The following is a 27433-nucleotide window of genomic DNA, read 5'->3' as shown; positions in this document are numbered from 1 at the left end:
ATCTTCTGAATTCCAGACAGAGTTACTGGCCACATGGCAGTTTCTGATATTAAAGCAAAACTTAAACTGAATCCTTCAACAAAAATACCCAACTTCCATGGCAAGAGGTAAGTAATGAATTTATTAATGTAATCAATATATTAAGATAAAGAATTATTAAGGTGATGAATATATTAAATACTCATAAAGGCTATAATGAAACAAGTTAGAATGTTCTTCAAATATCTATTCTGTGATAAAGTTAATTATAAAACAAAACATCTGAATTGAAGATAAAGATTTTTTTATGAAAAGAAAGATATATATATACACTTTTTGATTAGAGAAACAAAGAGTTCTTCCTATTCTCCCAAATGAGAGGCTATTTTTGTTTGAGGGGACAGAATACCCCAGAAGAAGAAGGTTGTCAGAAGGCTAGAGGAGTTGTCAGTTACACATTAAGACATTTCAAGTGCCAGTTTAAAGGAGAAAAAACTCAGAGGATCATAAACCCCTAAGTGTCAGAATATAGAAAAAGAGGATGTAGCTCAAAAATGGCCAGTAAAATGAAATCTGATAAATTAGCTATGACTAACCTTGAGCTAAAATTGGGAAGGGAGGTTTGCCTGTGACATTAACAATAGCTTTTTCTCAACCTGATAACTACAAATTCCAATAAACAGTAGCCACTAGTGACTGAAAATGAAAGCCTGATGCAAATTTTATCAGATCATAAAAAGAAAAGCCTCTCTCCTCTCTCACAATTATCCATTTTCTTTGCCACTTTGAGAGGATTTCTCCTAGTGTCCTTGACTATGCCATTCTACAGGAATATATTATGGACTTTTTTATCAGGATGTGGGTAACACAACCTTATAGCAGCCAAATCCCTTGATCTCATTGTTCCCTTACCCTTCATCACGAACTGTCTTTTGAAGTAGTGACTTCCTTGTCACTGAAAGTAGTCAAGCAAAGACTAGATAATACCACATGTAGAGGGAATTCCTACATGAGATGAGAGGCTAGACTGGGTCCATTCCAAATCTAAAGTTCTTTGAACCTTTGAAACACTGTAAAATAAAAAATCTATTTCCCATGTTTGATCCAAGATAAGATTTGAAATTCTGCCAAGAGTATGGTTTTTTAAACGTAGCTAATAAAGAACTTGCATTGCCTGGGCTTCTACTTTCTTCTTGCTTCTTGAGAACTTCATATTTCTCCATCCACTACATCTTTTGTGTGTGTGTGTGTGATACGCCGGCCTCTCACTGTTGTGGCCTCTCCCCTTGCGGAGCACAGGCCCCGTACGCGCAGGCTCAGCGGCCATGGCTTACAGGCCCAGCCGCTCCACGGCATGTGGGATCTTCCCGGACCAGGGCACGAACCCGTGTCCCCTGCATTGGCAGGTGGACTCTCAACCACTGCGCCACCAGGGAAGCCCCACTGCATCTTTTATATCATGCAAAAGAAATCTGTTTCTATTTAGAAATATAACAAATATAAAATAACCAATCTGAGTGAAGGCATCAAGTTGGTAATGAAAAGCAAATACTAGAAGATATCAATGATAGTAAAAGCTGAGAAAAATAAGACTAATTAGATCAAATTCCGTGTCAGAAAAATTGAGAATGGTGCATTTCACCTCCTATTTTACCAGGTCCTCTTTAAAAATAGGCTGAATCTAGTAGACACTGTAGAGGATACTAAATTCATAAACTATAATTTTTTTATTTAACTACCATGTTTAGTATTTCTTATAGTTTTACTTTTTTAATTGCTTCTTGTAAAAGCACAAAAACTAAGAGATGACATATTTCTTAAAACTTTTAGTTCTACTAGTATCAAAACTAAATGTATTTTAAATAAAATTAATCCATAAAATTATGATTATTATAAATTTACTATTAAATTACCATATTATAAGTAAACCCAGTTTTGCATAATACATTTTTATGTTCCTAAACTAATAAATTGCTGCAGATATATACAAAATATCCCCAAAGTATTAATATTTTCCTCTTTTTCCAGATTTTATTTTCCTGAGGAAATAAAAGGTCACCTAGGGTTCCAAACTTTCCGGAACTTTTCTCTCTTGATGAGAGATAGATAGATACGGTTGATATAGAGACATCGAGACAGAGAGAGAGAGAGAGAGGGAGAAAGAAAGAGATCGATCTACCGCTCTCGCTCTCTCATATGCTGGTAAAAAAACAATTTGGCAAAGTTGTAAAATAAATGTGAATACAAAATTTCATTGTAAGTATATTCACCATAAGATTATTTAAACTAGTTAAAAGTTTGAAACAACTTATATTTCTAACAATAGGAATAGTGTGAGGCTTATATTCTTCAACTTTGGCAACAAATAAACCTGGATTTGAATCCCAGGGCTTCCAGTTATTAGCTGTGTGACTCAGGACAAGTTATTTAATCCCTCTGAGCCTCAGTTTCCTCTTTTGTAAAATAAGAGATATCAGATTTTTTAAGGGGGTAAGGTTGATGGGCAAGTATAGGGGAGAGGTGGACCTCAGTGGCCAACATCACTGTCCATCCTGTAGCTATTGGCAATTGACAGTAACAGGGCCCTTAGGTGGTGTGACTCTGAATATATTTTGATGCTTACAGTCACTCCAGTCAGCAGAAACTGATGAAGGGAACTAATATTTGCTGGTTTCAATAAGTATCTCTTTTCTCAGGGATAAAGATTTACCAGGACCTCTGCCAAGCCAATTACAGCGCAAAGAAAGGAAGTTGAGCCCTTCACAAATGCGAGGTAATGAGACCCATCCCAAAATAAAAGCATAAAGAAAAGCCCCTTAATATATCTTAGCATTTTTTTTTCTCTAAGGGAGATCTGGGATTTCAAAGGTTGTCTACAGTACTCTGTTATTTAAAAACAATAAATATCTATATTTTATGATACAATGTCTAATTTGTGGGAAGGAAGGTGGATTACTTTTTTTAGTATTTATTTTTTGGCTGTGCCAAGTCTTAGTTGCAGCACGTGGGATCTTCATTGTGGCAGGCGGGATCTTTAGTTGCAGCATGTGGGATCTTTAGTTGTGGCATGCAGACTTCTTAGTTGCAGCATGAGGACTTCTTAGTTGCAGCATGAGGACTCTTAGTTGCCACGTGCATGCAGGAACTAGTTCCCCGACCAGGGATCGAACCTGGGCCCCCTGCATTGGGAGCGTGGAGTCTTACCCACTGGACTACCAGGCAAGTCGTGGGGGATTACTTTCAAATAGACATCTTCAAGAATTTAGACAGTCCTGGCCAAATATTTTTATTCCAAGGAGAACTTGTGGTGTGGAGAAGAAAAAATACAAGGTCAAATAGAAATTAAGTAGCAAAGCAGTATCAACACAACTAAAGTCCCAGGACTTATCATAGAAAAAAATTATAATGATAAAATGAGCTACCCTCACTACAGTTCATTCATCCAAACAACAAATACTTACTTAAAGCCAACAGTGTACTAGGCGAAACACAGGTCAGACATGTTCCCTGCCCTAATAGGAAGTCTTACAGGGAAGACAGTTAAACCATGAATTTGTTGATTGAACCATTTAAATTACAACATGACACAAGTTATGATAGGGAAAGTATAGAGTTAAAGGAACATAAAAGAAAGTGTCCTAACTTAGTCTCAGTAAGGATAGGAGGGAAGTCCCAGCGAAAGCTGAATAATGAGTAAATCAGACAAAGAGCACAGAAGGGAGTGTTCTGGGTAGAAAGAGTGGAATCTGCAAAGACCCAGAGAAAAGGGAAAACATGACACACTAGAAAAACTAAAAAAAAAAAAAAAAAAAATCAAGCATGGCTGTGTTTGGGTTCTGAGAAGGTTAATGCTTCACCCCTCCAAGTTTGGAACCAACTAAGACATTCCTCCAAGAGACAGGAATCAAAAAAACACGTTTATTGCTGGGAAAGCTGGTTTGGGAAACACAAAAGATTGTCAGAATCAGAACTTCATTTTTCACTGTAAAACCGAACTAAATGCCTTATTAGTAGCAGTTTATGGCTTTATACAACTTCAAGGTTTCTGAAGTACATTAATATACATTGGTGCTTTAAGGGTACCCACTATTTGTTTTAATCAGGTATTGTTATACATACAGACATAGAAACAACTGTCCTGGAAGAAGTATTTTATTCTCAGAGATCCCTAAAAGTAAGAGACACAGCACACCATGAAGAGGGAAGCACCAGAGTCAGTCAAAAGGCAAAGGGTAGAGGGAAGTGGGCAAGAGCCTTAGTTTGGTTTCTGCAGGAAGGAATAGACAAGGCAGGATAAGCAGGTTTAGGATTGGCTAGGTAAATCATTTCAGTGAGCTCTGGGTTTCAGGGCTGTCCCTAGTTGTCTGATACCTGGCCCTGCAGTGATTAGGACAGAGGAACAGTAGCCCAGAGTTTAAGAGCCTAAGAAAGTTGGTGACTGGGGATACGGTCTCTGGATTGGTTGGTTTGTATATATATGAAGAACATACTCACAGGCAAGTCTTTTACTATCGCTAGGAACTGGCTAGTTATGGGAGGGGCAGGCCCTCCAGGATCAGCAAGGCCCCAGATATCAAAGCATCAAATACAGAAACTAGAAAATGTGGTTGTCGTGAGGATTAAGCACTATTACAGGTTAATTTGTTCATTTTACAAATATTTATTGAACACCTCCAAATCCCCAACATCTGCTACCATCCTCACTCTCAATTGATATCCTTGCTTCCTACCCCTTTATAATCGGAGAATTCTGATTCTGCAATCAGAATAGAACTTCCACAGACTCCCACTTCCATATCTACCCCCACCAGCATCTGTACCCACAAACTCTGCCCTCCTCCCTCTTCCACAAATGAACTTTATACTTTTATCTAAAGTCAATCCTTCCATTGTGGACTAGATCACATCTCCTCTCTCAAATTCAAAGATACGACCAAAGAAACTGTGCCCCCCTCTCCAACACCAATTTTTTTCACTCTCTAGTGTATCATTCCTGATCAAGCTCAGTCCTTGATCCTCTTCTCTTCTTCATCCCACTCACACATGTGGTGATCTCATCTAGTCTTAGGCTTTAAATACCTATATGCCAACAATTCCCAAATGTATATGTCCAGCCAGGTCTCTCTCCCCAGCTCCAGGCTCATATCTAACTGCCTACCTGACATCTCCAATTGTATGTCTAATAGACACCTCAAACTCAACATGTCAAAAACTGAACTCCTGGGAAATTCCCTGGCCATCCAGTGGTTAGGACTCCACGCTGCCGCTGCCGGGGTCCCAGGTTCAGGGAACTAAGATTCTGCAAGCCACACGGCATGGCCAAAAAAAAAAATACAACTGAACTCCTGATATGTTCCTCTTACTCTTTTTTTTTTATTGTAGTAAAATATACATAACATAAAAATTACAATTTTTAAGAGTTCACACAGATCAGTGGCATTAAATATGTTCACAATGTCCTCTAACCGTCACTACCATCCACCTCCAGAACTTTTTCATCATCCCAAACTGAACCTCCAGACCCATTAACCAGTAACTCCCCATCCTCCCCTCCCCTCAGCCTCTTACTTTTAAACTTTGACCTACCCATAGCCTTCCCCATCTCAGATAATGATATTTCATCCTTCCACTTGTTCTGGAAAAACTCTGGAGTCATCCTTGACTCTTTGTTCTCACCCTACCTCTAAATCCATCAGGAGGGACTTCTCTAGTGGGACAGTGGTTAACAATCCGCCTGCCAACGCAGGGGACACGGGTTTGAGCCCTGGTCAGGGAAGATCCCACATGCTGTGGAGCAACTAAGCCCGTGTGCCACAACTACTGAGACTGCGCTCTAGAGCCTGCAAGCCACAACTACTGAGCCCGCATGCCACAATTACTGAAGCCCACATGCCTAGAGCCCGTGCTCCACAGCAAGAGAAGCCACCAGAATGAGAAGCCCGCCCACCACAACGAAGAGTAGCCCCTGCTCGCGGCAACTAGAGAAAGCCTGCGTGCAGCAACAAAGACCCAATGCAGCCAAAAATATAAATAAATAAATAAATAAATGAAGAAATGTGTATTTTAAAAAATAAATAAATAAAATAAATCCATCAGGAAATCTCATTGGCTCTACCTTTAAAATATATCGAGATTTATACCACCTCTACTGCCACAACCCTGGTCTAAAGCACTGTTATTGCTCACCCACAATAGCCTCCTACCTGAGGCTAGTCTCCCTGCTTCTACCCAAATCCTTACAAAAGTCTGTTCTAACAATAGCCACAGTGATCCTGTTAAAATATAAGTCAGGTCGGGGAGAGGGAGGCGCTGACCTATGTAACTCTGAAAACAACATTTTGACTAGAAACTGTAAGACTGAACACAAAAGGAGCTATACATAAACAACACACAATATACTCTAATTAGTAAAGTTGTTTCTCATAGGGGTATACATTAACAATCCTGAAACTGTTGTACATGTATACGACAATTGAATAAATAAGTGACTCAATGGTGGATGGTGGGAGCCAGGTTTCTCTCTGTTGGAGTAGGAAGTTTCAGATAAACAAAGGGAGAAGGCTAAAGTGAAGCAGTGGAACTGGATTAGAGTGAGACATTAGTGTGAACTCATGTTTAACTTAATGGATGCAGATGGATAGATCAAGAAATAATATGATATGTGTGTATACATGGGTTAGTGTATGTGCATATATTTCCTAGCTCTGTTTGCTGAGAGGACTTAAAAGCACTGACACCCCCATAGCAACAAGCATACCCAGCACCCAAATCTTGACTTCCAATGTCAGTCTCCTATCAAAGAATCAGAGTTCCTTGGATAAATGGCTGATTCTAGGGCTTTGGCAGAGAATATACAAAATGAACCTGGAATATCTTGCAGTACCAGAAAGTAAGGAGATGCTCAAAATACAAAAGGACAAGAGCATGTCAAGGAGATACAGAAATGAACCTGAAAGAGCTCACAACAGCCAAAGCTGGAACAGTTTGAACAACAAAAATAAACAGAATAGTATTGGATTATAACTCAAAGTATAAAATAAATATCGTTAAGCCCCTAGTGATAGAAATAAATGATTGAATTTTTTTTTTTTCGCTGCGTTGGGTCTTCGTTGCTGCACATGGGCTTTCTCCAGTTGCATCAAGCAGGGGCTACTCTTGGTTGTGGTGCGCGGGCTTTTCATTACGGTGGCTTCTCTTGCTGTGGAGCTTGGGCTGTAGGCACACGGGCTTCAGTAGTTGTGGCATGTGGGCTCAGTAGTTGTGGTGCACGGGCTTAGCTGCTCCATGGCATGTGGGATCTTCCTGGACCAGGGCTCTAACCCGTGTGCCCTACATTGGCAGGCGGATTCCTAACCACTGCACCACCAGGGAAGTCCCATGATTGAATTTTTTAAATGAAAAAGAGACAAACCTCTCTTACAAGACAATTCCAAATAACGTATGTAGATATTACCTCTTCCAGGAGGTAGAGCTTAATTCCCCATTCCCCTGAGCCCTCTGTCCCTTGAGTCTGGACTACCCTTAGTAACTTGCTTCCAAAGAGTAGAATATGAAAAAGGAAGGAAGGAAGTTTACAGTGGAAAAATCTGACGAACACTACCTCAGCCAGTTAATCAAGGTTGCCATCACCAGTGATAAGTCATGTTGATAGCCTTAATAAATGATGATAACACCACTTCAGTTCTGTGGTCTTCCTCCCCAAAACCCATAATCTCAGGCTAACCATGAGAAGAACATCAGAAAAACCCAAATTGAAGGACTTCTACAAAGTACCTGAACAACACTCCTCAAAACTGACAAGGTTGGACTTCCCTGCTGGCGCAGTGGCTAAGAATCCTCCTACCAATGCAGGGAACACAGGTTAGATCCCTGGTCCGGGAAGATCCCACATGCCACGGAGCAACTAAGCCCACGAGCCATGAGCCTACTGAGGCTGTGCGCCACTACTACTGAAGCCCGATCACCTAGAGCCCGTGCTCCGCAACAAGAGAAGCCACCACAATGAGAAGCCCGCGCACCTCAAGGAAGAGTAGCCCCCGATGGCTGCAACTAGAGAAAGCACACGCGCAGCAACGAAGACCCAACCCAGCCAAAAAAACGAAAAACAAACAAACAAAAACACTTCCTTGCTGGCTGTCAGCCAAGAGCCTCTCTCAGACCTTTAAGGCTGCCTGCATTCCACATCACATGCCCTCTCCATCTTCAAACCAGCAACAATGAGTCAAGTCCTTCTCCTGCTTTGAATCTCTCACTTCATCTGCCACATCTCTCTTGCTTCATAAGGGACCCATTCAGATAATCCAGGGTAATCTACCTTAATGACATCTGCAAAATCCCTTTTGTCATGTAAAGTAATACATTCACAGGTTCCAGGAATTAGGGTATGAACATCTTTCAAGAGCCATTTTGCCTGTATATTTGCTTTTCCACCAATTAGTTTATTCTAGTTCAAATCTCATGGAAGGACACTGTCCTTTATAAGAAATGTCTACTAAATACCCAAATTTCTCTAGTTTTTCAGAACATGACCTCCAATCAACGGTAATATCTGTTCTAGTTCCATAAGAATATGTATTTATTCCTGTCCTAACCTAATTCCATTTCCCCAGCCTTCCAAGATGCCTACAACTTCTTTAACAAGGATAAAACTGGCTGTATTGATTTACATGGAATGATGCGCACTTTAGCTAAATTGGGAGTGAATCTAACCAAGCATGATGTCTGTAATGAACTAAGATGTGCTGATATTGATCGTGAGTACTTTGACTTGTCATTATTTTTTTCATAAAAAATTTTTATAAATATATATATTTTCTCAGACTACATAAACATGAGAAGTAAACCTCATTCATTTGCCAAAAGCACATATATGTGTTTCTCTTTAAAGTTATCGGTATACAAGTTATGAAATCAAATTAATGCTACAAAACGGGCTAGTCTTTGAAAAAGCCTGTGTGGAAATGAAAAGTGACTGTCGTATTTAATGTCAAATTCAGATTACTTGTCCTAATGTACATTTTGGAGGGTGCCTTGAAATAACAGATACAAAGGCATTGGCAATTTCAAAAATAACCTGTTACTATTACCCAAAAACTGGCTTCACCTCTTGGTGGATGTTGAGGCAAAAGACACAACCAAGCCAAAGAGCAGAAGGAAGGATTTATTACTTGCAACAAGTAAGGAGAACGCTGGAGATCTTTCCCAAAGCAGTGTCTCCCCAGACAGCAAAAATGGGAAGGTTTTAAGCTAAGGGAGCATGCATATTCATGAAGGGGCTGGAGCAGAGGAGAATTCAGCATAGATTTGGGGCAAAGGTCGACAGAGTCCAGGCTGTAGTTGATTGGGGTTATGAGAGTCAGCAAAGGTCAGCAGCATCATTCCTTAGGCTCTAGGTATTCTGGTAAAGGTTGAGTGCTCAAGGGGGGTTGGATCCTGCAAAACAGCTCAGGAATGTGCTTCAGGCTAATCTCAACTTTCAAAACAGAACTGGGAGTCTTTACAACTGGTATGTTGTTTCCAATATGGTTAAGTTATTTTCCTGGCCTGGTAATACCAGTTTGTTCTTACATTCTTTGTTCCTTTCAAATCATTAACTATGAGGCGTATTCTTCTGCAAGGGCAAGCACTGTGGCCAGGCTTAGATGACAAAATGGCTTAGGCCTAAAATGGCTTCTCTTATGTCAAGAAAGTTATGTCTAGTTTTCTTCCTCCGGGACCCCCTACCCTATCTGCCTACATTGCCAAGGAAATCCAAGCCCTTTGTTTCTGTTTGAATCATTTTAGTACAGATCTTCCTTCCATCATTAGAGCCCACCTATATTGAATCTTAAATGCCACAGCATTTTTATTGATATTTTTAAAGCATATAGGTAATGTTTTCTTTGAATATACTGGGTTTTTTTGTTTGTTTGTTTTTTGCGGTACGCGGGCCTCTCACTGCTGTGGCCTCTCCCGCTGCGGAGCGCAGGCTCCGGACGCGCAGGCTCAGCGGCCATGGCTCACAGGCCCAGCCGCTCCGCGGCATGTGGGATCTTCCCGGACCGGGGCACGAACCCGTGTCCCCTGCATCAGCAGGCAGACTCTCAACCACTGCGCCACCAGGGAAGCCCTGAATATACTGATTTAGTGACTAGTAGCCCAAGCTGGTATGTTGTGTGGAATATATATTCAGCACAGTACCTCATCTCACCTCTCCTCACCCACCTGCCAGTGCCCCATTCAATCAGCAGCATCCCATGTGTGTCAGTCACCATTTAATTAAAGTGTCACTTGTTTCCACTAACTCTACCCAAATTTTTATTCTTTCATTGAAACACAAACACTCTAATAGCACTCGCTATCCTTTAATTTTAGTGGAAACAGGGTAAAACTCTGGCATATTCTAATAATAGAAATATAGAGGTGGGAGTGAAGTGGGAAGGTAAATATATCCTTGTTCTGAGCTTTAGATCTCTGTTGCAGGAGATGGGAAGGTGAATTTCTCAGACTTTATAAAGGTGCTAACAGATAACAACCGCTTCCTGAAGGCTGTGGGTGAGTAGAAATATTGCTGAATAGATGGCAGATGGTTAGTTGCAATTCATGGCACTGTAAAGATTATTCATTTAGGTCTCCAATCAGGAAGGTGTAGTCTGGGATGTGATTTACTTTTGTACTGCTTCTCTAAAACAAAATTTGCTAAGGAAATTGATACAGTTTTAGAATTTTAACTTAAATGCATCAAGTCCTTCTGCAGAAGACGCTGCTTTTTGGACTCCAATGAGAACACTCAGGCAGTGGTGTAGAAAATTTTGGTCACCTTTTATAGTACTTTAATTCTTTACCAGTACCTGTGCTACTTTGGGAGGTACTCCTCCTACAGAAGAAAAATTGTCTTTTTAGAAAAAGAAAAATTCTCTCTCTCTCTCAGGCAAATTTGAGTATAGATAATTCACTGTTCCTGAAAAATATCTTCCTCACCCTGGTGAAGCCTCTGCCCTCAGTGTGAGGGCTGGAGAGTCTGCTGGAGGTTCGAGAGCATGTTTTCACACAAGGTTATAATGAAGTGGAGGTACTCAAATTATTGTTGTTAGTCCTCTAACGGTTTGTTTATGAGTTTAACAAGCTGCCTTGGAAAATCTAACCCTATTCATATCATGTCTTCTAGGATAAATGCATTCCAAATTCCAAATATTGTATACAGTTTTGAAAAATACATCCTTTCATAAGCTATGAACTGTTTTAGTATAAACAGTAGTTACTGTTTCAAGTATCACTATAGTAACAAGGGTTTGCCTGCACACCAGAAGTATGTATATCAACAATTCCTTTACATAGAAGAACAGAACAATAGTCCTTAACACATAATTCATGTTTATGTTAAATGTATTACTGTATTTACTTAGAAGTCACTGAACTAAAAGTATTTCATTTAAAATTCCATGATTATTTTGTCTGTTCAGTAATCAAAATGACCTTTTTACCAAATAGAACAGACTTCGAATGTTTTTCTATAATTCTGTAGTTCTTGACTTGGTATTAATACTGTATATACAGTAAAACAATTTAATCCTTTTTATGATAGATTTTTTTCAGAAGGCATTTTGAATTTTTTTTTTCCCTCCATAGTTCCAGAAACGGAGAGCTGTTTAGATTTAGCTGGCAACCCAGGGATCCTATTGTTTGAAATCCTATCAAAGCTTGTAGAGACTTCAGCCTTACCCAGAAAGGCTCTAATGGAAATAGTAAGGTAGGTGGCAAAGAAAGAACAAAAACGACCTTCTCGGCAGCATTTATAGGATATTAACAAGGCAGCCACCTCTCCCAAACATCCTACTCCACGGATCTGCTCCAAAACGAAGGAGAAGGTGTATAGGCAAATAAATAGTCATGTGCCACAATAAGACAGCCAAAAGTTCAGCTTCTCCTACCCTAGGCTAGAGAATCCCAGAGGAACAAGACTTTTCCAGGAATGATTTTGGGTGAGCTTGGAAATCTGGTTTGAATACAAGATACTCTCATTCACACTGGATCTACCAGGGGCTGTCAAAAGGTCCTTTGGGATGAGGTACAGCAATTTCATACTTCCCAAAGTAGTCTTTGGACTGGACCAGAGCCAGAATTAGACTTGAGAATAGAGGATAAGGAAACATTCTCACACCCAAATGTGTTTATTCCAGCAAATATCACGAAAGATACATTTCCTCAATCTATGTCTATCATTGTATTACAAAAATTAAATGTTTCTGTTATCAATCTTTTCAACTCTTACTCTCTCAAAGCATTCTACTATCCCACTTAGAGAGACTTAAAAATACAGAATGCCACCAACAATGTAAAATATCCTTCCGCTGCTCAACAGGTAATCTCTTTATACTATCCTACACCTCGGTCAGATGTGGAACAGAGGGTGCACAACATTCTACATTTCATTCCAAGTCAAATACATTTATTAAATGCCTGCTGTTGGTACACAAATTTGGCACATTCCTTAACCATTCAGCCTCAGTTTCCTCATCTATAAAATGAGAATAATAATACCCATAACACAATTACAGGGAAATTGTGAGGTGATAATGCAGGTAAAGTGCTCAGTAAATCATAAGAGCTCAATAAATGTTAGCTATTATTATTATGTGAAAGTAACTAGAATAAGCATAGAATACACACGTTATTTATTTTAATCCTCACCTACTGATATGCCCTATCATCCCCACTTTACAGATTAAAAAAGCTAAAGCACAGGTCAGTTAAGTAACCTGCCCAAAGGGGTAGGGGTGCCTAGATTTTAGCACAAACTGTCTGGTTCCAGAAACCATGCTCTTTTCCACCTCCTTGTATTGCGGCTTATATCCAGTAAGTGCTCAGGAAATGTTAGCAGATGTTGGTGTTTTTATTGTTATTATGGTTGTGGTAGTTACTTATCATATACCTGGTTCCTAAGGAGATCAGAAGTATTTAATAGGTGGCATTTGCATTTAAGGAGCTTAAAATATAAATGGAAAGAAGGGACTTCCCTGGTGGCACAGTGGTTAAGGATCCTCCTGCCAATGCAGCGGACAGGAGTTCGATCCCTGGTCCAGGAAGATCCCACATGCTGCGGAGCAGCAAAGCCCATGAGCCACAACTACTGAGCCTGCGCTCTAGAGCCCACAAGCCGCAACTACTGAAGCCTGCGTACCTAGAGCCTGTGATCCACGAAAAGAGAAGCCACCACAATGAGAAGCCCGCGCATCACAACGAAGAGTAGCCCCCACTCTCTGCAACTAGAGAAAGCTCATATGCAGCAACAAAGACCCAATGCAGCCAAATAAATAAATAATTAATTAATTTTTAAAAATCTTCCAACAAACAAAAGTCCAGGACTCGATGGCTTCACAGGTGAATTCTATCACACATTTAGAGAAGAGCTAACACCCATCCTTCTCCAAAGGATCTTCCAAAAAACTGCAGAGGAAGGAACACTCCCAAACTCATTCTACAAGGCCACCATCACCCTGATACCAAAACCAGACAGAGATACTACAAAAAAAGAAAATTACAGACCAATATCACTGATGAATATAGATGCAAAAATCCTCAACAAAATACTAGCAAACAGAATCCAACAACACATTAAAAGGATCATACACCATGATCAAGTGGGATTTATCCCAGGGATGCAAGGATTCTTCAATATACGCAAATCAATCAGTGTGATACACCATATTAACAAAGTGAAGAATAAAAAACATATGATCATCTCAATAGATGCAGAAAAATCTTTTGACAAAATTCAACACCCATTTATGATAAAAATTCTCCAGAAAGTGGGCATAGAGGGAACCTACCTCAACATCATAAAGGCCATATACGACAAACCCACAGCAAACATCATTCTCAATGGTGAAAAACTGAAAGCATTTCCTCTAAGATCAGGAACAAGACAAGGATGTCCACTCTTGCCACTATTATTCAACATAGTTTTGGAAGTCCTAGCCACGGCAATCAGAGAAGAAAAAGAAATAAAAGGAATACAAATTGGAAAAGAAGTAAAACTGTCACTGTTTGCAGGTAACATGATACTATACACAGAGAATCCTAAAGATGCCACCAGAAAACTACTAGAGCTGATCAATGATTTTGGTAAAGTTGCAGGATGCAAAATTAATGCACAGAAATCTCTTGCATTCCTATACACTAAAAACGAAAGATCAGAAAGAGAAATTAAGGGAATAATCCCATTCACCACTGCATCAAAAAGAATAAAACACCCAGGAATAAACCTACCTAAGGAGGTAAAAGACCTGTACTCAGAAAACTATAAGACACTGATGAAAGAAATTAAAGGTGACACAAACAGATGGAGAGATATACCATGTTCTTGGATTGGAAGAATCAGTATTGTGAAAATGACTATACTACCCAAAGCAGTCTATAGATTCAATGCAATCCCTGTCAAATTACCAGTGGCATTTTTTACAGAACTAGAATAAAAATCTTAAAATTTGTATGGAGACACAAAAGACCCCAAATAGCCAAAGCAGTCTTGAGGGAAAAAAAATGGAGCTGGAGGAATCAGACTGCCTGACTTCAGACTATACTACCAAGCTACAGTAATCAAGACGATATGGTACTGGCACAAAAACAGAAGTATAGGTCAATGGGACAGGATAGAAAGCCCAGAGATAAACCCACACACCTATGGTCAACGAATCTACGACAAAGGAGGCAAGGATATACAATGGAGAAAAGACAGTCTCTTCAATAAGTGGTGCTGGGATAACTGGACAGCTACATGTAAAAGAATGAAATTAGAACACTCCCTAAAACCATACACAAAAATAAACTCAAAATGGGTTAAAGACCTAAACATAAGACCAGACACTATAAAACTCTTGGAGGAAAACATATTCAGAACACTCTATGACATAAATCACAGCAAGATCTTTTTTCACCCACCTCCAAGAGTAATGGAAATAAGAACAAAAATAAACAAATGGGACCTAATGAAACTTAAAAGCTTTTGAACAGCAAAGGAAACTACAAACAAGATGAAAAGACAACCCTCAGAATGGGAGAAAATATTTGCAAATGAATCAATGGACAAAGGATTAATCTCCAAAATATATAAACAGTTCATGCAGCTCAATATTAAAAAAAAAAAAAACCCAATCCAAAAATGGGCAGAAGACCTAAATAGACGTTTTTCCAAAGAAGACATACAGATGGCCAAGAGGCACATGAAAAGATGCTCAACATCGCTAATTATTAGAGAAATGCGAATCAAAACTACAGGAAATTATCACCTCACACCGGTCAGAATGGCCATCATCAAAAAGTCTACAAACAATAAATGCTGGAGAGGGTGTGGGGAAAAAGGAACCCTCCTATACTGCTGGTGGGTGGGAATGTAAACTGATACAGCCACTATGGAGAACAGTATGGAGGTTCCTAAAGAAACTAAAAACAGAGCTACCATATGACCCAGCAATCCCACTCCTGGGCATATATCCAGAGAAAAACATGGTTCAAAAAGATACATGCACCCCAGTGTTCATTGCAGCGCTATTTACAATAGCCAAGACATAGAAGCAACCTAACATGGATCATAATCGATAGGTATTTTTCTAGACAGGACTGAGAAATCTTGGGGAAGAGGAAGGAAGGCAAAGCCCAGGGACTGCATATATAAAGTAATTAAATGGCCTGTGGAAAATATCAGTAGATGTTCTATAAATGTCACAGAAACAAGCCCTCAATAAATAATATTGAATGAATATACAAATTAAAATGAATGCATTCAGCATATATAACTTGCAATTTGACTTTTTTTTCTTTCTGTCCAACACTCAGGCACTTTTTTTCAGTAGGACTTTAGCACTTTTTAACCACCTCTGAATTACTTTTTTTTTCCTAGCTATTTCCGAAGAAAATTCCAGGAAACCACCTCGGAAATGGTGTGGAGCCCTTATGCTACAGGTTATGGAAAAAGGAGATTTAAGCCAGACATATGCACACCTCCAAGCTCAAGCACAGCCGCCTTTGCTAATGCTGCCCGGATTGCAATAACGAAAGAAAAGGATTTATTTAAATTTCTTGAAGAGCTCAAGAGTAAGAGCCATTTGTCCTCTCCCCACTGTTGTAAAGGATTTATTTGTATATTACTGGTCAGAATTAAATACTAAATGCCAAGTGCTTTAAGAGTAAGGCCACAGCCTATTCTGAGTGTCTGGTCTCTGTCACACAGATATCATTTGAAAGCAAATGTACCTGAATCCCCAGACACCTGTATGAAGCTGAAAGTCTGTGGATGCGTGGGTGGTAGGAGCAGGAGAGTGAAGAAGGGGTGGCATGGCCTCTGAGGAGATGAATAGACAAAGAGCAAAATAGGTACCACATGTATGTCTTTTATGTGAATTTCTTCTTACATTATTTGTGATACCAGTTTTTATCTTCTTAGGATGCAATCGTCCTTCAGATAGCCCATATTCAAAAATACCCGTCTTTCCACTGTTTCCTAATGTGGATGGGGTGGTGATGGGAAAGCCATTCAAAGACATACAGAAATTAGAAATGCTAAGGAGAACGGAGCCTCTGAATTTCTTTGAGAACTATTTTTTCCATAAAAAAGACTGGAAAACACAGGTGAGATTTATATTACATCATATCAGTTAAATACTTAGGTTTTCAAGTTCTAACTTAACAGAACTAGTAATGTGCTTTTTAATGACAAATATTTTCAGTCATGATATTTCAAACCAGATTCCATAGCCATGTTCCTAAATTTAAAGCCCAGGTATAAATATTTCATTTAATTTCAACAAATAGTTAAACTTACTAAAATTACATAATATTATCATTCTAATCTAGTCCATTACAACATCTAATCTAATATACAATAAATGTCAATTACAAACCAAGAAATGGAAGTTTCAGAATGAAAGTAACTGAGCTAACATGAACACTACCCCACCCAAGCTACTCACTCACCATGCCCAACCCATCACACAGACTCATGTGACCACATAAAAATACCAAATGAAATAAAGTGACATATAAAAATGCATTCAAAAGAAAAGGACCCCTTTGTTTCAGAAAGAAGAGAGAACCTAAGGCTAGAATGGTGTGTTCATAAATGACCCTGTGAGTGGCTGAGGGAGAGGTGAGAGGTGAAGCCCTCATGGGGCTTCACATGGATCTGGATCCTTCATATGGATCTAGACCCTGATGGCTAGGGGTTGGGGTTTTTGTCTTTATTTCCCAGTGGGAATGAATATTTATTTGTTTGTTTGTTTATTTATTTATTTTTATGTCTTTTTTTTAACATCTTTATTGGAGTATAGCTGGTTTACAATGGTGTGTTAGTTTCTGCTTTATAACAAAGTGAATCAGTTATACATATACATCTGTCCCCATATCTCTTCCCTCTTGCATCTCCCTCCCTCCCACCCTCCCTAAGGGGTTGGGGTTTTGATAACTGTTCAGGGTCAGGAGATATGGACCCTGTAGGTGAGCAGCTAGGACTGAAACCTCTACAAAACCAGAATCTGGATGGGCTGCGCTTTTAGTGAAAGGAGGAGTCCCCTGGCGCAACACAAACAACCACCAGTTAGAACCAGTTAGAAGACATAAGAAGATAAAATGACTTCATTTAAAATAGTAAGAGAAGAGATAAAACTCCTAGAGATTACTTAGGGAATATAAAATATCTGTATAAGGAAATGGTTAAGATGCTCCTAAAGGACCCAGAAGAAAATGTGAACAAACAGAAAGGCAGACCATGTTCTCAATTTACAATATTTGACATCATAAAGATGTTGTTCTTTCTTGCTTGATCTATAACTTTAGTGTGATTTTTTGAATTTACCCAAAGGATTTTTATAACTAAATAATCTGGTTCATACACAAAAAATAAGAACAGTCAGAATAATCTGAAAGAAAAACTTAATGAACACAGGGAGTAATTTTACTAAATATTAAGGCATATTTAAAAGTCTCAATAATTAAAATAGTGGAGCTATTGTCAAATTAATAGGTCCAAAGAACAAAATATAAAATCCAAAAATAGATAAAAATATACAGAGAATTTTAATTTTTAAAAAATGTGACATTTCTGGAACTTCCCTGGTGGCACAGTGGTTAAGAAGCCGCCTGCCAATGCAGTGGACATAGGTTCGTGCCCTGGTCGGGGAAGATCCCACATGCCACAGAGCAACTAAGCCCATGCGCCACAACTACTGAGCCTGCGTTCTAGAGCCCGCAAGCCACAACTACTGAGCCTGCGTGCCACAACTACTGAAGCCCATGCGCCTAGAGCCCATGCTCCGCAACAAGAGAAGCCACCGCAATGAGAAGCCCACGCACCGCAACGAAGAGTAGCCCCTGCTTGCTGGAACTAGAGGAAGCCCATACGCAGCAACGAAGACCCAAAGCAGCCAAAAATAAATAAATTAAATAAATCAAATTTTAAAAAAGTGACATTTCAATACAACATGGAAAAGATAGATTGTTCAATAAACAGTGTACTAGGTAGCCATCTGAGAAAAAAATTGAGATGCATAAATTACACCTTCCACAAATTCCAAATGGATCAAGGATATATAGGTAAAAGGAAAAAATGGAAAGAGGAAGAGAATAAAAGAAATCTTTAAAATACTGAAACTCTGGGAAGGCCTTCCTAACAATGACACAAAAGTAATTTTTAATAGAAAGATATTAATTCAAGTACTTCAAGATCAAAAATCCCTACATGGCCAAAAAAGTCACATTTGCAACACATAACACAAAGAGCTAACTACTCTAATACATCAAAGAGCTTCAAATTGATTAGAATAAACTAACCTATATAAAAATGAGCAAAGGATATGAACAGTTTTCAGAAACATGAAAAGATATTCAATCTCACTCTTCATAAAAGATCCAAATTAAACCTACCCTGAGATATTATCTTTCCATATTAGATTGCCCAAGACCAAAACGCTGAAAAACACATGGGGCACTCCTAAATTGTAGATACGAGTTTAAATTGATTCAACCTCTACAGAGGAAATTTGGTAATATTTACCAAAATGACAGACCTCGTTCCTTTTGACTATAGGGGAGGTACAATTTCTCCTCTATCCTCTTAAGGTTTTTGGCAGGGCCTGAGAATTAAGTTGACATAAGACAGTTAAAATGGAGAAAAGCAAACACATTTTATTAAATTTTACATGTACCTGGGAGAATGAAGACCCAAAGAAGCAATTAGAATTGAACGCTTATGTACTGAAATGGACAGAGTAGTAAATTAGGAAAAAGTGTCTAGACAAAGAGGCTTGGCTAGGGTAGTTAAGTGAGTGAAGAAGTGAATAGGAAGATAAGGGTTAGTTTAATAAGGTATGTTAAGAGTAACTGCATAAGAATAAAATACTTTTCTAAAATCATAAAAAATTCCCTGGCAGTTCGGTGGTTAGGACTCCATGCTCTCACTGCTGAGGGTCTGGGTTAAATCCCTGGTTGGGGGAATAATATCCCACATCCCACAAGCTGCACAGTGTGGCCAAAAAATAAATAAGAATGTAAAAAATCATAAAAAACAGAATAAAAAAATTTGTTTGTACAGCTTTCTCTTTGCCTTGAATCCTTGTCCCTAATGATATGAATGTTACTTTCCTCCTGGTATAGGGAGGACATCTTCCATATGGGGGGTTTATCTCCTGTATTTAGGGGAAAAAAAGGAGAACTCAGTGTACCCTTCTTACACCTGCTGTTCTTCAAGTGCCTTTAGCTCAAAATAATCCTATGCCAAAGTGGCATATTTGGGGGTGGCATATTCTGTCACCTTCATGACCTGGCAATTCCACTCCTGGGACACCACCTAATATACACAGATATCCTTGCACATATTCCAAATGCCACCCATAAAAGGGTAATTTATTACAGGGTCATTTCTGCTAGCAAAAGATTGGTGGGGGGTGGGGGGGGAGACTAAATAACCATTAATAGGGACTAGTTAAGTTAGGCTCCAAACACACAGTGAAATGTTCTGCAGCCATGTTAATGACTAAGAAACTCTTTGTGCAATGATGTGAAAGATCTCCAAATGGAAGAAGCAAGATACAAGGCAGTATGAATAGTACACAACTATTTGTGTAAAAGGAGGAAAAGTCAATATGAAATACGGACATTTTTTTCTTGTAAAATGGGCTGGAAGGAAACACAAGAAATTATGACATTGGTTGCCTGTAGAAAGGGAAACTAGGGGGTTGGGAGAGAAAAGTGCCAGGGAGATCGCAGTGTATACTCACCATACTTTCAGAATTTTGAACCATGTGCATGTTTTACCCTCTAAAAAAACCCTGAAATAAAAAAGAAGTACTGGGCTTCCCTGGTGGTGCAGTGGTTGAGGGTCCACCTGCCGATGCAGGGGACACGGGTTCGCGCCCCGGTCCAGGAGGATCCCACATGCCGCGGAGCGGCTGGGCCCGTGAGCCATGGCCGCTGAGCCTGCGCGTCCGGAGCCTGTGCTCTGCAACGGGAGAGGCCCCAACAGTGAGAGGCCCGCGTACCACAAAAAAAAAAAAAAAGAAGTACTGGTTTGAAGAATATTAGACAATAAGAACTAAAATAGTATACCATGGTAACATGGAAGATGAGGAGGGCAGTGCCCAGAATTAAAGCTTTCTAAATTCCTTTTATTGTTTGGGGAGAGGCTTATGATATTGATTAAATCTATAATTTGTTACATTAATTTTAAGTATTAAAAATGTGAAGACAATCACTAAAAGCTAAAATGAATAACAAAACAGTAGAGGAAGAAAAAAATAAGAAAAAAGAGAAACATGAGAAAATAGAAAGTGCAAAACAAAACAGGCAGAAAATCCAAATATATCAGTAATCACAATAAAAGATTAAACACACCAGTTTAAAAAAATAAAAGGGAAGGAAGGAAGGGAGGGAGGGAGGAAGGGAGGGAGGGAGGGAGGGAGGAAGGAAGAAAGGATCATTTTCAAATTAAAAAAGATTCTGATTTTTTAAAAACTAATTTTAAGATATATATTCTTTAAGGGAGACACCTAAATTATTACACAGAAACTTCAAAGGGACAGAAGAAGATATATCAGGCAAATACAAATCAAAATAAGTTGTTATCCATACATTAGTGTGGGGAAAAGAAAATTTAAGGAAAATATAACTAAAGATAAAGATGCTATTTAATGATTTTTAAAAATCATCAGGAGAATCTTAACAATAAAAGAAACAAACCGATAAAACAGACACAGATTCACATAGAACAAACTAGTGGTTACCAGAGGGGAGAAGGATGAGGACAGGGGCAAAATAGGTGAAGGAGATTAAGAGGTACAAACTACCAGATATAAAATAAATAAGTTACAAGGATGTAATGTACAATACAGGGAATATAGTTAATATTTTATAATAACTTTGTATGGAGTGTAATCTATTAAAATATTGAATTATTGTTTGTACACTTGAAACTAATATAATATTGTAAGTCAACTATACTTCAATTTAAAATTTTTTTAATAAAATAAAAATACATATTTTTAAATTTTTATTATTTTTAATTTAATTTTTTATTTTGGCTGCACCACACAGCATGCGGGATCTTATCTCCCCAACCAGGGATCCAACCCATGCCCCCTGCAGTGGAAGCGTGGATTCTTAACCACTGGACCTCCAGGGGAGTCCCTTTTCTTTTTGGAAAAAAAATTTTAAATCATGAGGAAGATATAACTATTCTGAATCTGTACACACCTAGCAAATTAACAGATAAGGTGATAATTAACAGAATAAGGATTGGCTTTAGACTTTTTTTTTTTTTTCGGTATGCGGGTCTCTCACTGTTGTGGCCTCTCCCTTTGCGGAGCACAGGCTCCGGACGCGCAGGCTCAGCAGCCATGGCTCACGGGCCCAGCCACTCCGCGGCATGTGGGATCTTCCCGGACTGGGGCATGAACCCGTGTCCCCTGCATCGGCAGGTGGACTCTCAACCACTGCGCCACCAGGGAAGCCCTGGCTTTAGACTTTTTTTTTTTTTTTTTTGGCTTTAGACTTTTTAAGGCATTATACATGGTAAAAATAAATACTAAATGAATAAGCAAATCCATAAGTACAGTAGGAGATTTTTATGCATCTTCAGAAACTGATAATGCAAAGGCGCGGTTGGGGGGATCAAATCCTCTTACAAAAATTTAAGTTTAACAGAAACATGAAACTATAGCTTGATGTAGAATCAGAGTCTAGAAAAAGTTGTTTCAGGACATAAGAGATGAGCACAGTTTGTAGCCAGGAGGAAAAACCCTTAGAACTCCGGTTCTCAATCTTGGCTGCAAAACAGAACTACCAGGGAGAGCTTTTAAAATCCTGGTGCCCAGGCCACAACCCTGTCCAGTTAAATCAGATCTCTGGGAACGGGGCCCAGGGCTCAGTATTTTTTAAAGTTCCAACATGCAGCCAAAGCTGAACACCACTGCTCAAAGAGAAGAGAAACTGAAGATGTTTGAAGATGTAGGAGAGGGGCAAGACTGGCTACATAACTTGCTAGGCCCAGTGCAAAATGAAAATGTAGGGCCCCTTGTCCAAAAATAATTAAGAATTTAAAGACAGCAACAGGGACTTCCCTTGTGGTCCAGTGTCTAAGACCACGCTCCCAATGCAGGGGGCCCAGGTTCAATCCCTGGTCAGGGAACTAGATCCCACATGCCGCAACTAAGAGTCCACATGCTGCAAATAAAGATCCCGCATGCCACAACTAAGACCCAGTGCAGCCAAATAAATAAATAAATATTTAAAAAAAAAATAAAAATAAAGACAGCAACGATAAAACATTAAACCAAACTTAGGACCCTTCTAAGTATAAGGTCCTGTGTAACTGCACAGATCACACACCCATGAAGCCAGCCCCGGAAAGAGGAAAATTGAAGGGATAAGGTACAGGAGGAGACCTTGGGAATTAAGAAAAACTCTCAGATATAAGAGGGAAGGAGGGAAAAAATGGGTTAAAGGATGGAGAAATCATAAGGTGGAAAGAAGAGCTGAAAGAATTCATATTAGGGGAATTCCCTGGCGGTCCAGTAGTTAGGACGCTGCGCTTTCAACTGCCAAGGGCCTGGGTTCCACCCCTGGTCGGGGAACTAAGATCCCACAAGCCAATGCAGCGCAGCTAAGGGAGTTTGAAGGTCTGGTTTTCCAGCAGCCGCTATGAGGACTGTAAGAGAGTTTACAGCAAATGAAGAAAAGTAATGTCAAGCAATACTGAGGGCCTGGATGACACTGGGTCATACACATTTTCAAAGAAAGCAATCTGCATATTTACATGATTTCCACCAACATTGTTCAGTAGTCCAGGAACAGTAAAAAATAACAGATGGCTGGTTCCCTGTGAGAATTTTGGGAGTAGTATATGTTGTACTTTGTGGAGGGCACATTCATTTTTAGTGCTTTGGAAGTTTGGGTGAGGATGGAGTTGACTCCTCTCTACCCTCCGTATCCATCCCCAACATAAACCATCCTGTGGTCTATGCTCCTCTTATGAGTAAGCTTCACTATTAAGAAAGAGAGTTTGCCAGATGCCCATTTACGCATGGCACTATACCAGGTACCCCAAAACAACTGACAAGTGCTGTAGAAATAACCTTGTAAATCATATACACACCCTTTCATAATACAATACACTTCCGTGTATTTTTGTCTTTGTTATATAATTCAACTAAAATATATTACTAACCTTCCTTTTTAAATGTTCATAAAGGCAGCAAATACAAAGTCTATCGACCGTGCCTCAGGCTACCCAACTGACATCCTCGCCATCGACCAAATACTCAAGAAAAAGCAGAATTGGACAGTGGCTGATGCAGCTGCTATTAAACAGCATGTGAGTATTCTCTGTTGAACACCTTCAGAGAAACCACTGACAGCTATGTCTTTAAAATAAGACCAGATCATTTCTTATTTTCATCCATTGTAATGATATTTCTTGCTCTATAATCAAATGGGTTCAAGTGTTAACTGTTATAATTCATCCTGCTAATCACCTATGGAGTCATACCCAGCATCATTTCTGGGACATTCATTTGTTTCATGCTGGAAATAGCAACTAATTAAGGCAGTAAACCAACGGTCACAGTGAGTGGTGTAATCAGGGAATTGTGATGAGTGAATGCATCTTTATTATGGCAGCTAAAAGAATAATTGTAATAATAGTAGTTTAAGTATGCTTCCTAGGTGTCAGGCACTGTGCTCTATAAGTACTCTACAAGTGCTCTACAGGTACTAATTCATTTACTTATCACAACAAATCTTTGAGGTAGGCACTGTTACTCTTTGTCATTTTACACATATGCACAGAGAGGTTAAGTGACTTGCCCAAAAGCACACAGCTAGAAACTAATAGGGCCAGAATTATAAGCATGGGTAGCTTGGCTTCAGAATTCACAACTGTGGATTAACCACAACTGTGTGCCACCTGTCTACTTTTGTGCCCTGACTTCTTAGCAACTTTTGTCCTCTAGAGACAGACTGGGGTGTATTTATTTTATGCCACCTCCCTTCTGCATTTGACACTAATGATCAGGCTCTCCTAGACACTTGCTACTTCCTTAACATTTACAATACTGCATCTTTAATTCTCCTTGTAGTTCTGTGTCCTTTCCTCTCTCTTCTCTTTCCTGAAGGTTCATCCCTTAAGTCTTTTTTTTTTGAAGTATAGTTGATTTACAGTGTTTCAGGTGTACAGCAAAGTGATTCAGTTATACATACACATATAAATATATTCTTTTTCAGATTCTTTTCCATTTCCCTGTGCTGTAAAGTAGGCCCTTGTTTATTTTATATATAGTAGCATGTATCTGTTAATCCCAAATTCCTAATTTATCCCTCCCCCCTTTCCTCTTTCAAACTTTGGTAACCATAGTTTGTTTTCTACATCTGTGAGTCTATTCCTATTTTGTAAATAAGTTCATTTATATCTATTTTTAGATTCCACATATAAGGGATATCATATGATATTTGTCTTTCTCTGTCTGACTTACTTCACTCAGTATGATAATCTCTAGGTCCATCCATGTTGCTGCAAATGGCATTATTTCATTCTTTTTCATGGTTGATTAGTATCCCATTGTATATATATAAACCACATCTTCTTTATCCATTCACCTGTCGATGGACATTTAGGTTCCTTAAGTCTTTGTTTTTGGCTGTGTTGGGTCTTCGTTGCTGCACGCAGGCTTTCTCTAGTTGCGGTGAGTGGGGCCTACTCTTCTTTGCGGTGCGCGGGCTTCTCATTGTGGTGGCTCCTCTTGTTGCAGAGCACGGGCTCTAGGCGTGTGGGCTTCAGAAGTTGTGGCGCACGGGCTTAGTTGCTCCACGGCATGTAGGATCTTCCTGGACCAGGGCTCGAACCTGTGTCCCCTGCATTGGCAGGCAGATTCTCAACCACTGGGCCACCAGGGATGTCCCTCCTTAAGTCCTGATGGTTCCTAGTTTTCTAGTCTCATCCTACTGCTCTTATTATTATATACATTCATTTGTTCAGTAAATATTTATCCAGTGTTAACAAAGTTCTGAGATTATGAGATACCACAGAATAAAAAACACAGTTCCTACCCTCAATGAGCTAGCAGTAAGGTGGGAGACACGGAGAAGGAAAGGAGCAGTAACAATACATTGGGATAAACGGAACTACAGGAGGTCAGTACAGCATGCCACAAGAATGCAAAGGAGTAGACTCCCAACCTCTGTCTCATCATGGCATAAATTCACACTGGCGTAAATGGAGGTCGATTATAGCCAAAGGGCTCCAGCCCTGAGATGCTAGCTGCCTCAAGGGCTAGGAAACTTGAGAATACCAATAATTTGGCATCCCTATAACCCAGTCGCAACAGAACATTGGGGATCTCTGCATTAAGTAAAGGAACAGCTAGGGTGAGTATCCTTTGAGCTATCTCAATCTACCCTCCTTGTTTCAGCTGCCACCTATATACCTGATAACTCTTAGCTGTCACTAGCCTAGACTTCTTTCCAGTACTTCTTCCTCATCTCACCGATTGCCTGATGAACATCTCTACCTTGCTGTCTCACCACATATCAAACTGGACATGTCCAAAACCGAATTCATCATCTTCTATATCAAACTGGCTCATTCTTGAGGATTCCATATCTCAGTTGTTGATACTACCATCTACCCAGGCACTGAAACTAGAAGGCCAGGAGCCATCCTTAATTTATACTTTTTCTTCACTCCTCACATCCACCAATCACCAAATCTGGCTACTCTCATTCTCCCAAAGATTTTTCACATCTGTCCCCTTTATTCCATCCTGTTACTACTGTCTCAGCTGAGGTCCTCATTAGGCTTTACCTAAACAGCAACCTGCAATGATTATCCCTTCCTCAGAGCATCACCCATCCTCCACACAGCTGCTGTGAGGAATGAATCCAAAGAAGATCCAGCCTGTCACTGTCCTGCTTAGGAAATGAATGTTTCCTTCTCAGAGATGACAGGGTTTTTCAACTATATTTTTTGCTCCATACAACTGAGGGATTTATCTCACTTCTAACAGAAAAGTGTCTCACTACAGCATGATTTTCACTGATGAAAGGGCTATGCCCAACCTCACTGAGAACAAGTCTCAGGGCCTGATTACAGCAACAACACCTGGCCTGCCTCTCCTCAAATTTGACACTTTAGCAATACCAAAGTGCCTGGACTCCCCCTACCAGCTCCAGGATGCATTGCCTTTGAGCCGTTGTTTATGCTATTCCCTCTCCCTGGAACACCTTCCCATCACCACCCACTCCCTTGATTTAATCAAGTCCTTGAGGACCTACTCAGCTCAGCATCTTCTCCCTCCCTGCCCTAGGCTGGACTGAGTACCATCCTTGGCACTCCTATTATATCCAGAGCCTATCTCCATCCCACTTTCCTCCTGTTGTAGCCTACTGTGTTTTTAAATTCTTATAAAATTTCTTAAAATCTCATTATTCCCAAGTAATACATTTTCATTGTCCATCAACTCCTAACTCACATGTCCTCAAGAGGCACTACCCAATATATAAATTCAGTGACTTTCAAGTAACCTGGGAACATAACTCTTGGGATATCTAGAATTGTGGTCCACAAACCAAAGACATTTTAAGGTAACTACTGTAAACTTCTGCTCTCTCACTGCAGGTAAAGAGAGCTACAGATACCTATAACTTGGGAATTGCCCTTGAGCACCGGGAACAAATGCTAAACCTCTGGCGGAAGATCCGAGGGGATTTGATTGGGATAGACAGTAAAAATGAGTCCTTTTATGACACCTTTTCTACTTATACATGGTCCTGGAATGTCTGCCAAGAATTACTTTCCCCAAAGGACTTAAGGTTATATGATGCCTATGTGAATAGAAATTCCTTCCACAACTCTGCATTCTCTTCCTCTTCGGATATTAGTGAGTGTGACACAGGAAGAAGAAGAAAATGGAAAGGCTTCAAAGGGTTTCGACAATGA

The 27433-nt window shown here is 39.6% G+C and overlaps 1 protein-coding gene across 1 annotated transcript; it reads left to right on the top strand.

The window, feature by feature from the left end:
- Positions 1 to 16: 16 nt before the first annotated feature.
- Positions 17 to 27433, top strand: EFCAB3 (EF-hand calcium binding domain 3; the record flags this gene model as incomplete). The annotated part of the gene is made up of 9 exons (XM_082860895.1): positions 17 to 107; positions 2676 to 2752; positions 8589 to 8732; positions 10441 to 10512; positions 11587 to 11707; positions 15857 to 16050; positions 16400 to 16584; positions 23693 to 23815; positions 27113 to 27433. The coding sequence occupies exons 1-9, from the start codon at positions 34 to 36 to the stop codon at positions 27431 to 27433; spliced, it is 1311 nt and encodes a 436-aa protein (XP_082717021.1). The 5' UTR covers positions 17 to 33.

The sequence above is a fragment of the Leucopleurus acutus genome, assembly GCF_964270905.1.
Source record: "Leucopleurus acutus genome assembly, chromosome: 19".
In the NCBI taxonomy this organism is placed as follows: domain Eukaryota; kingdom Metazoa; phylum Chordata; class Mammalia; order Artiodactyla; family Delphinidae; genus Leucopleurus; species Leucopleurus acutus.
Note: the sequence above shows the minus strand (reverse complement) of the source record. Positions and strands in the feature narration are given on the sequence as shown.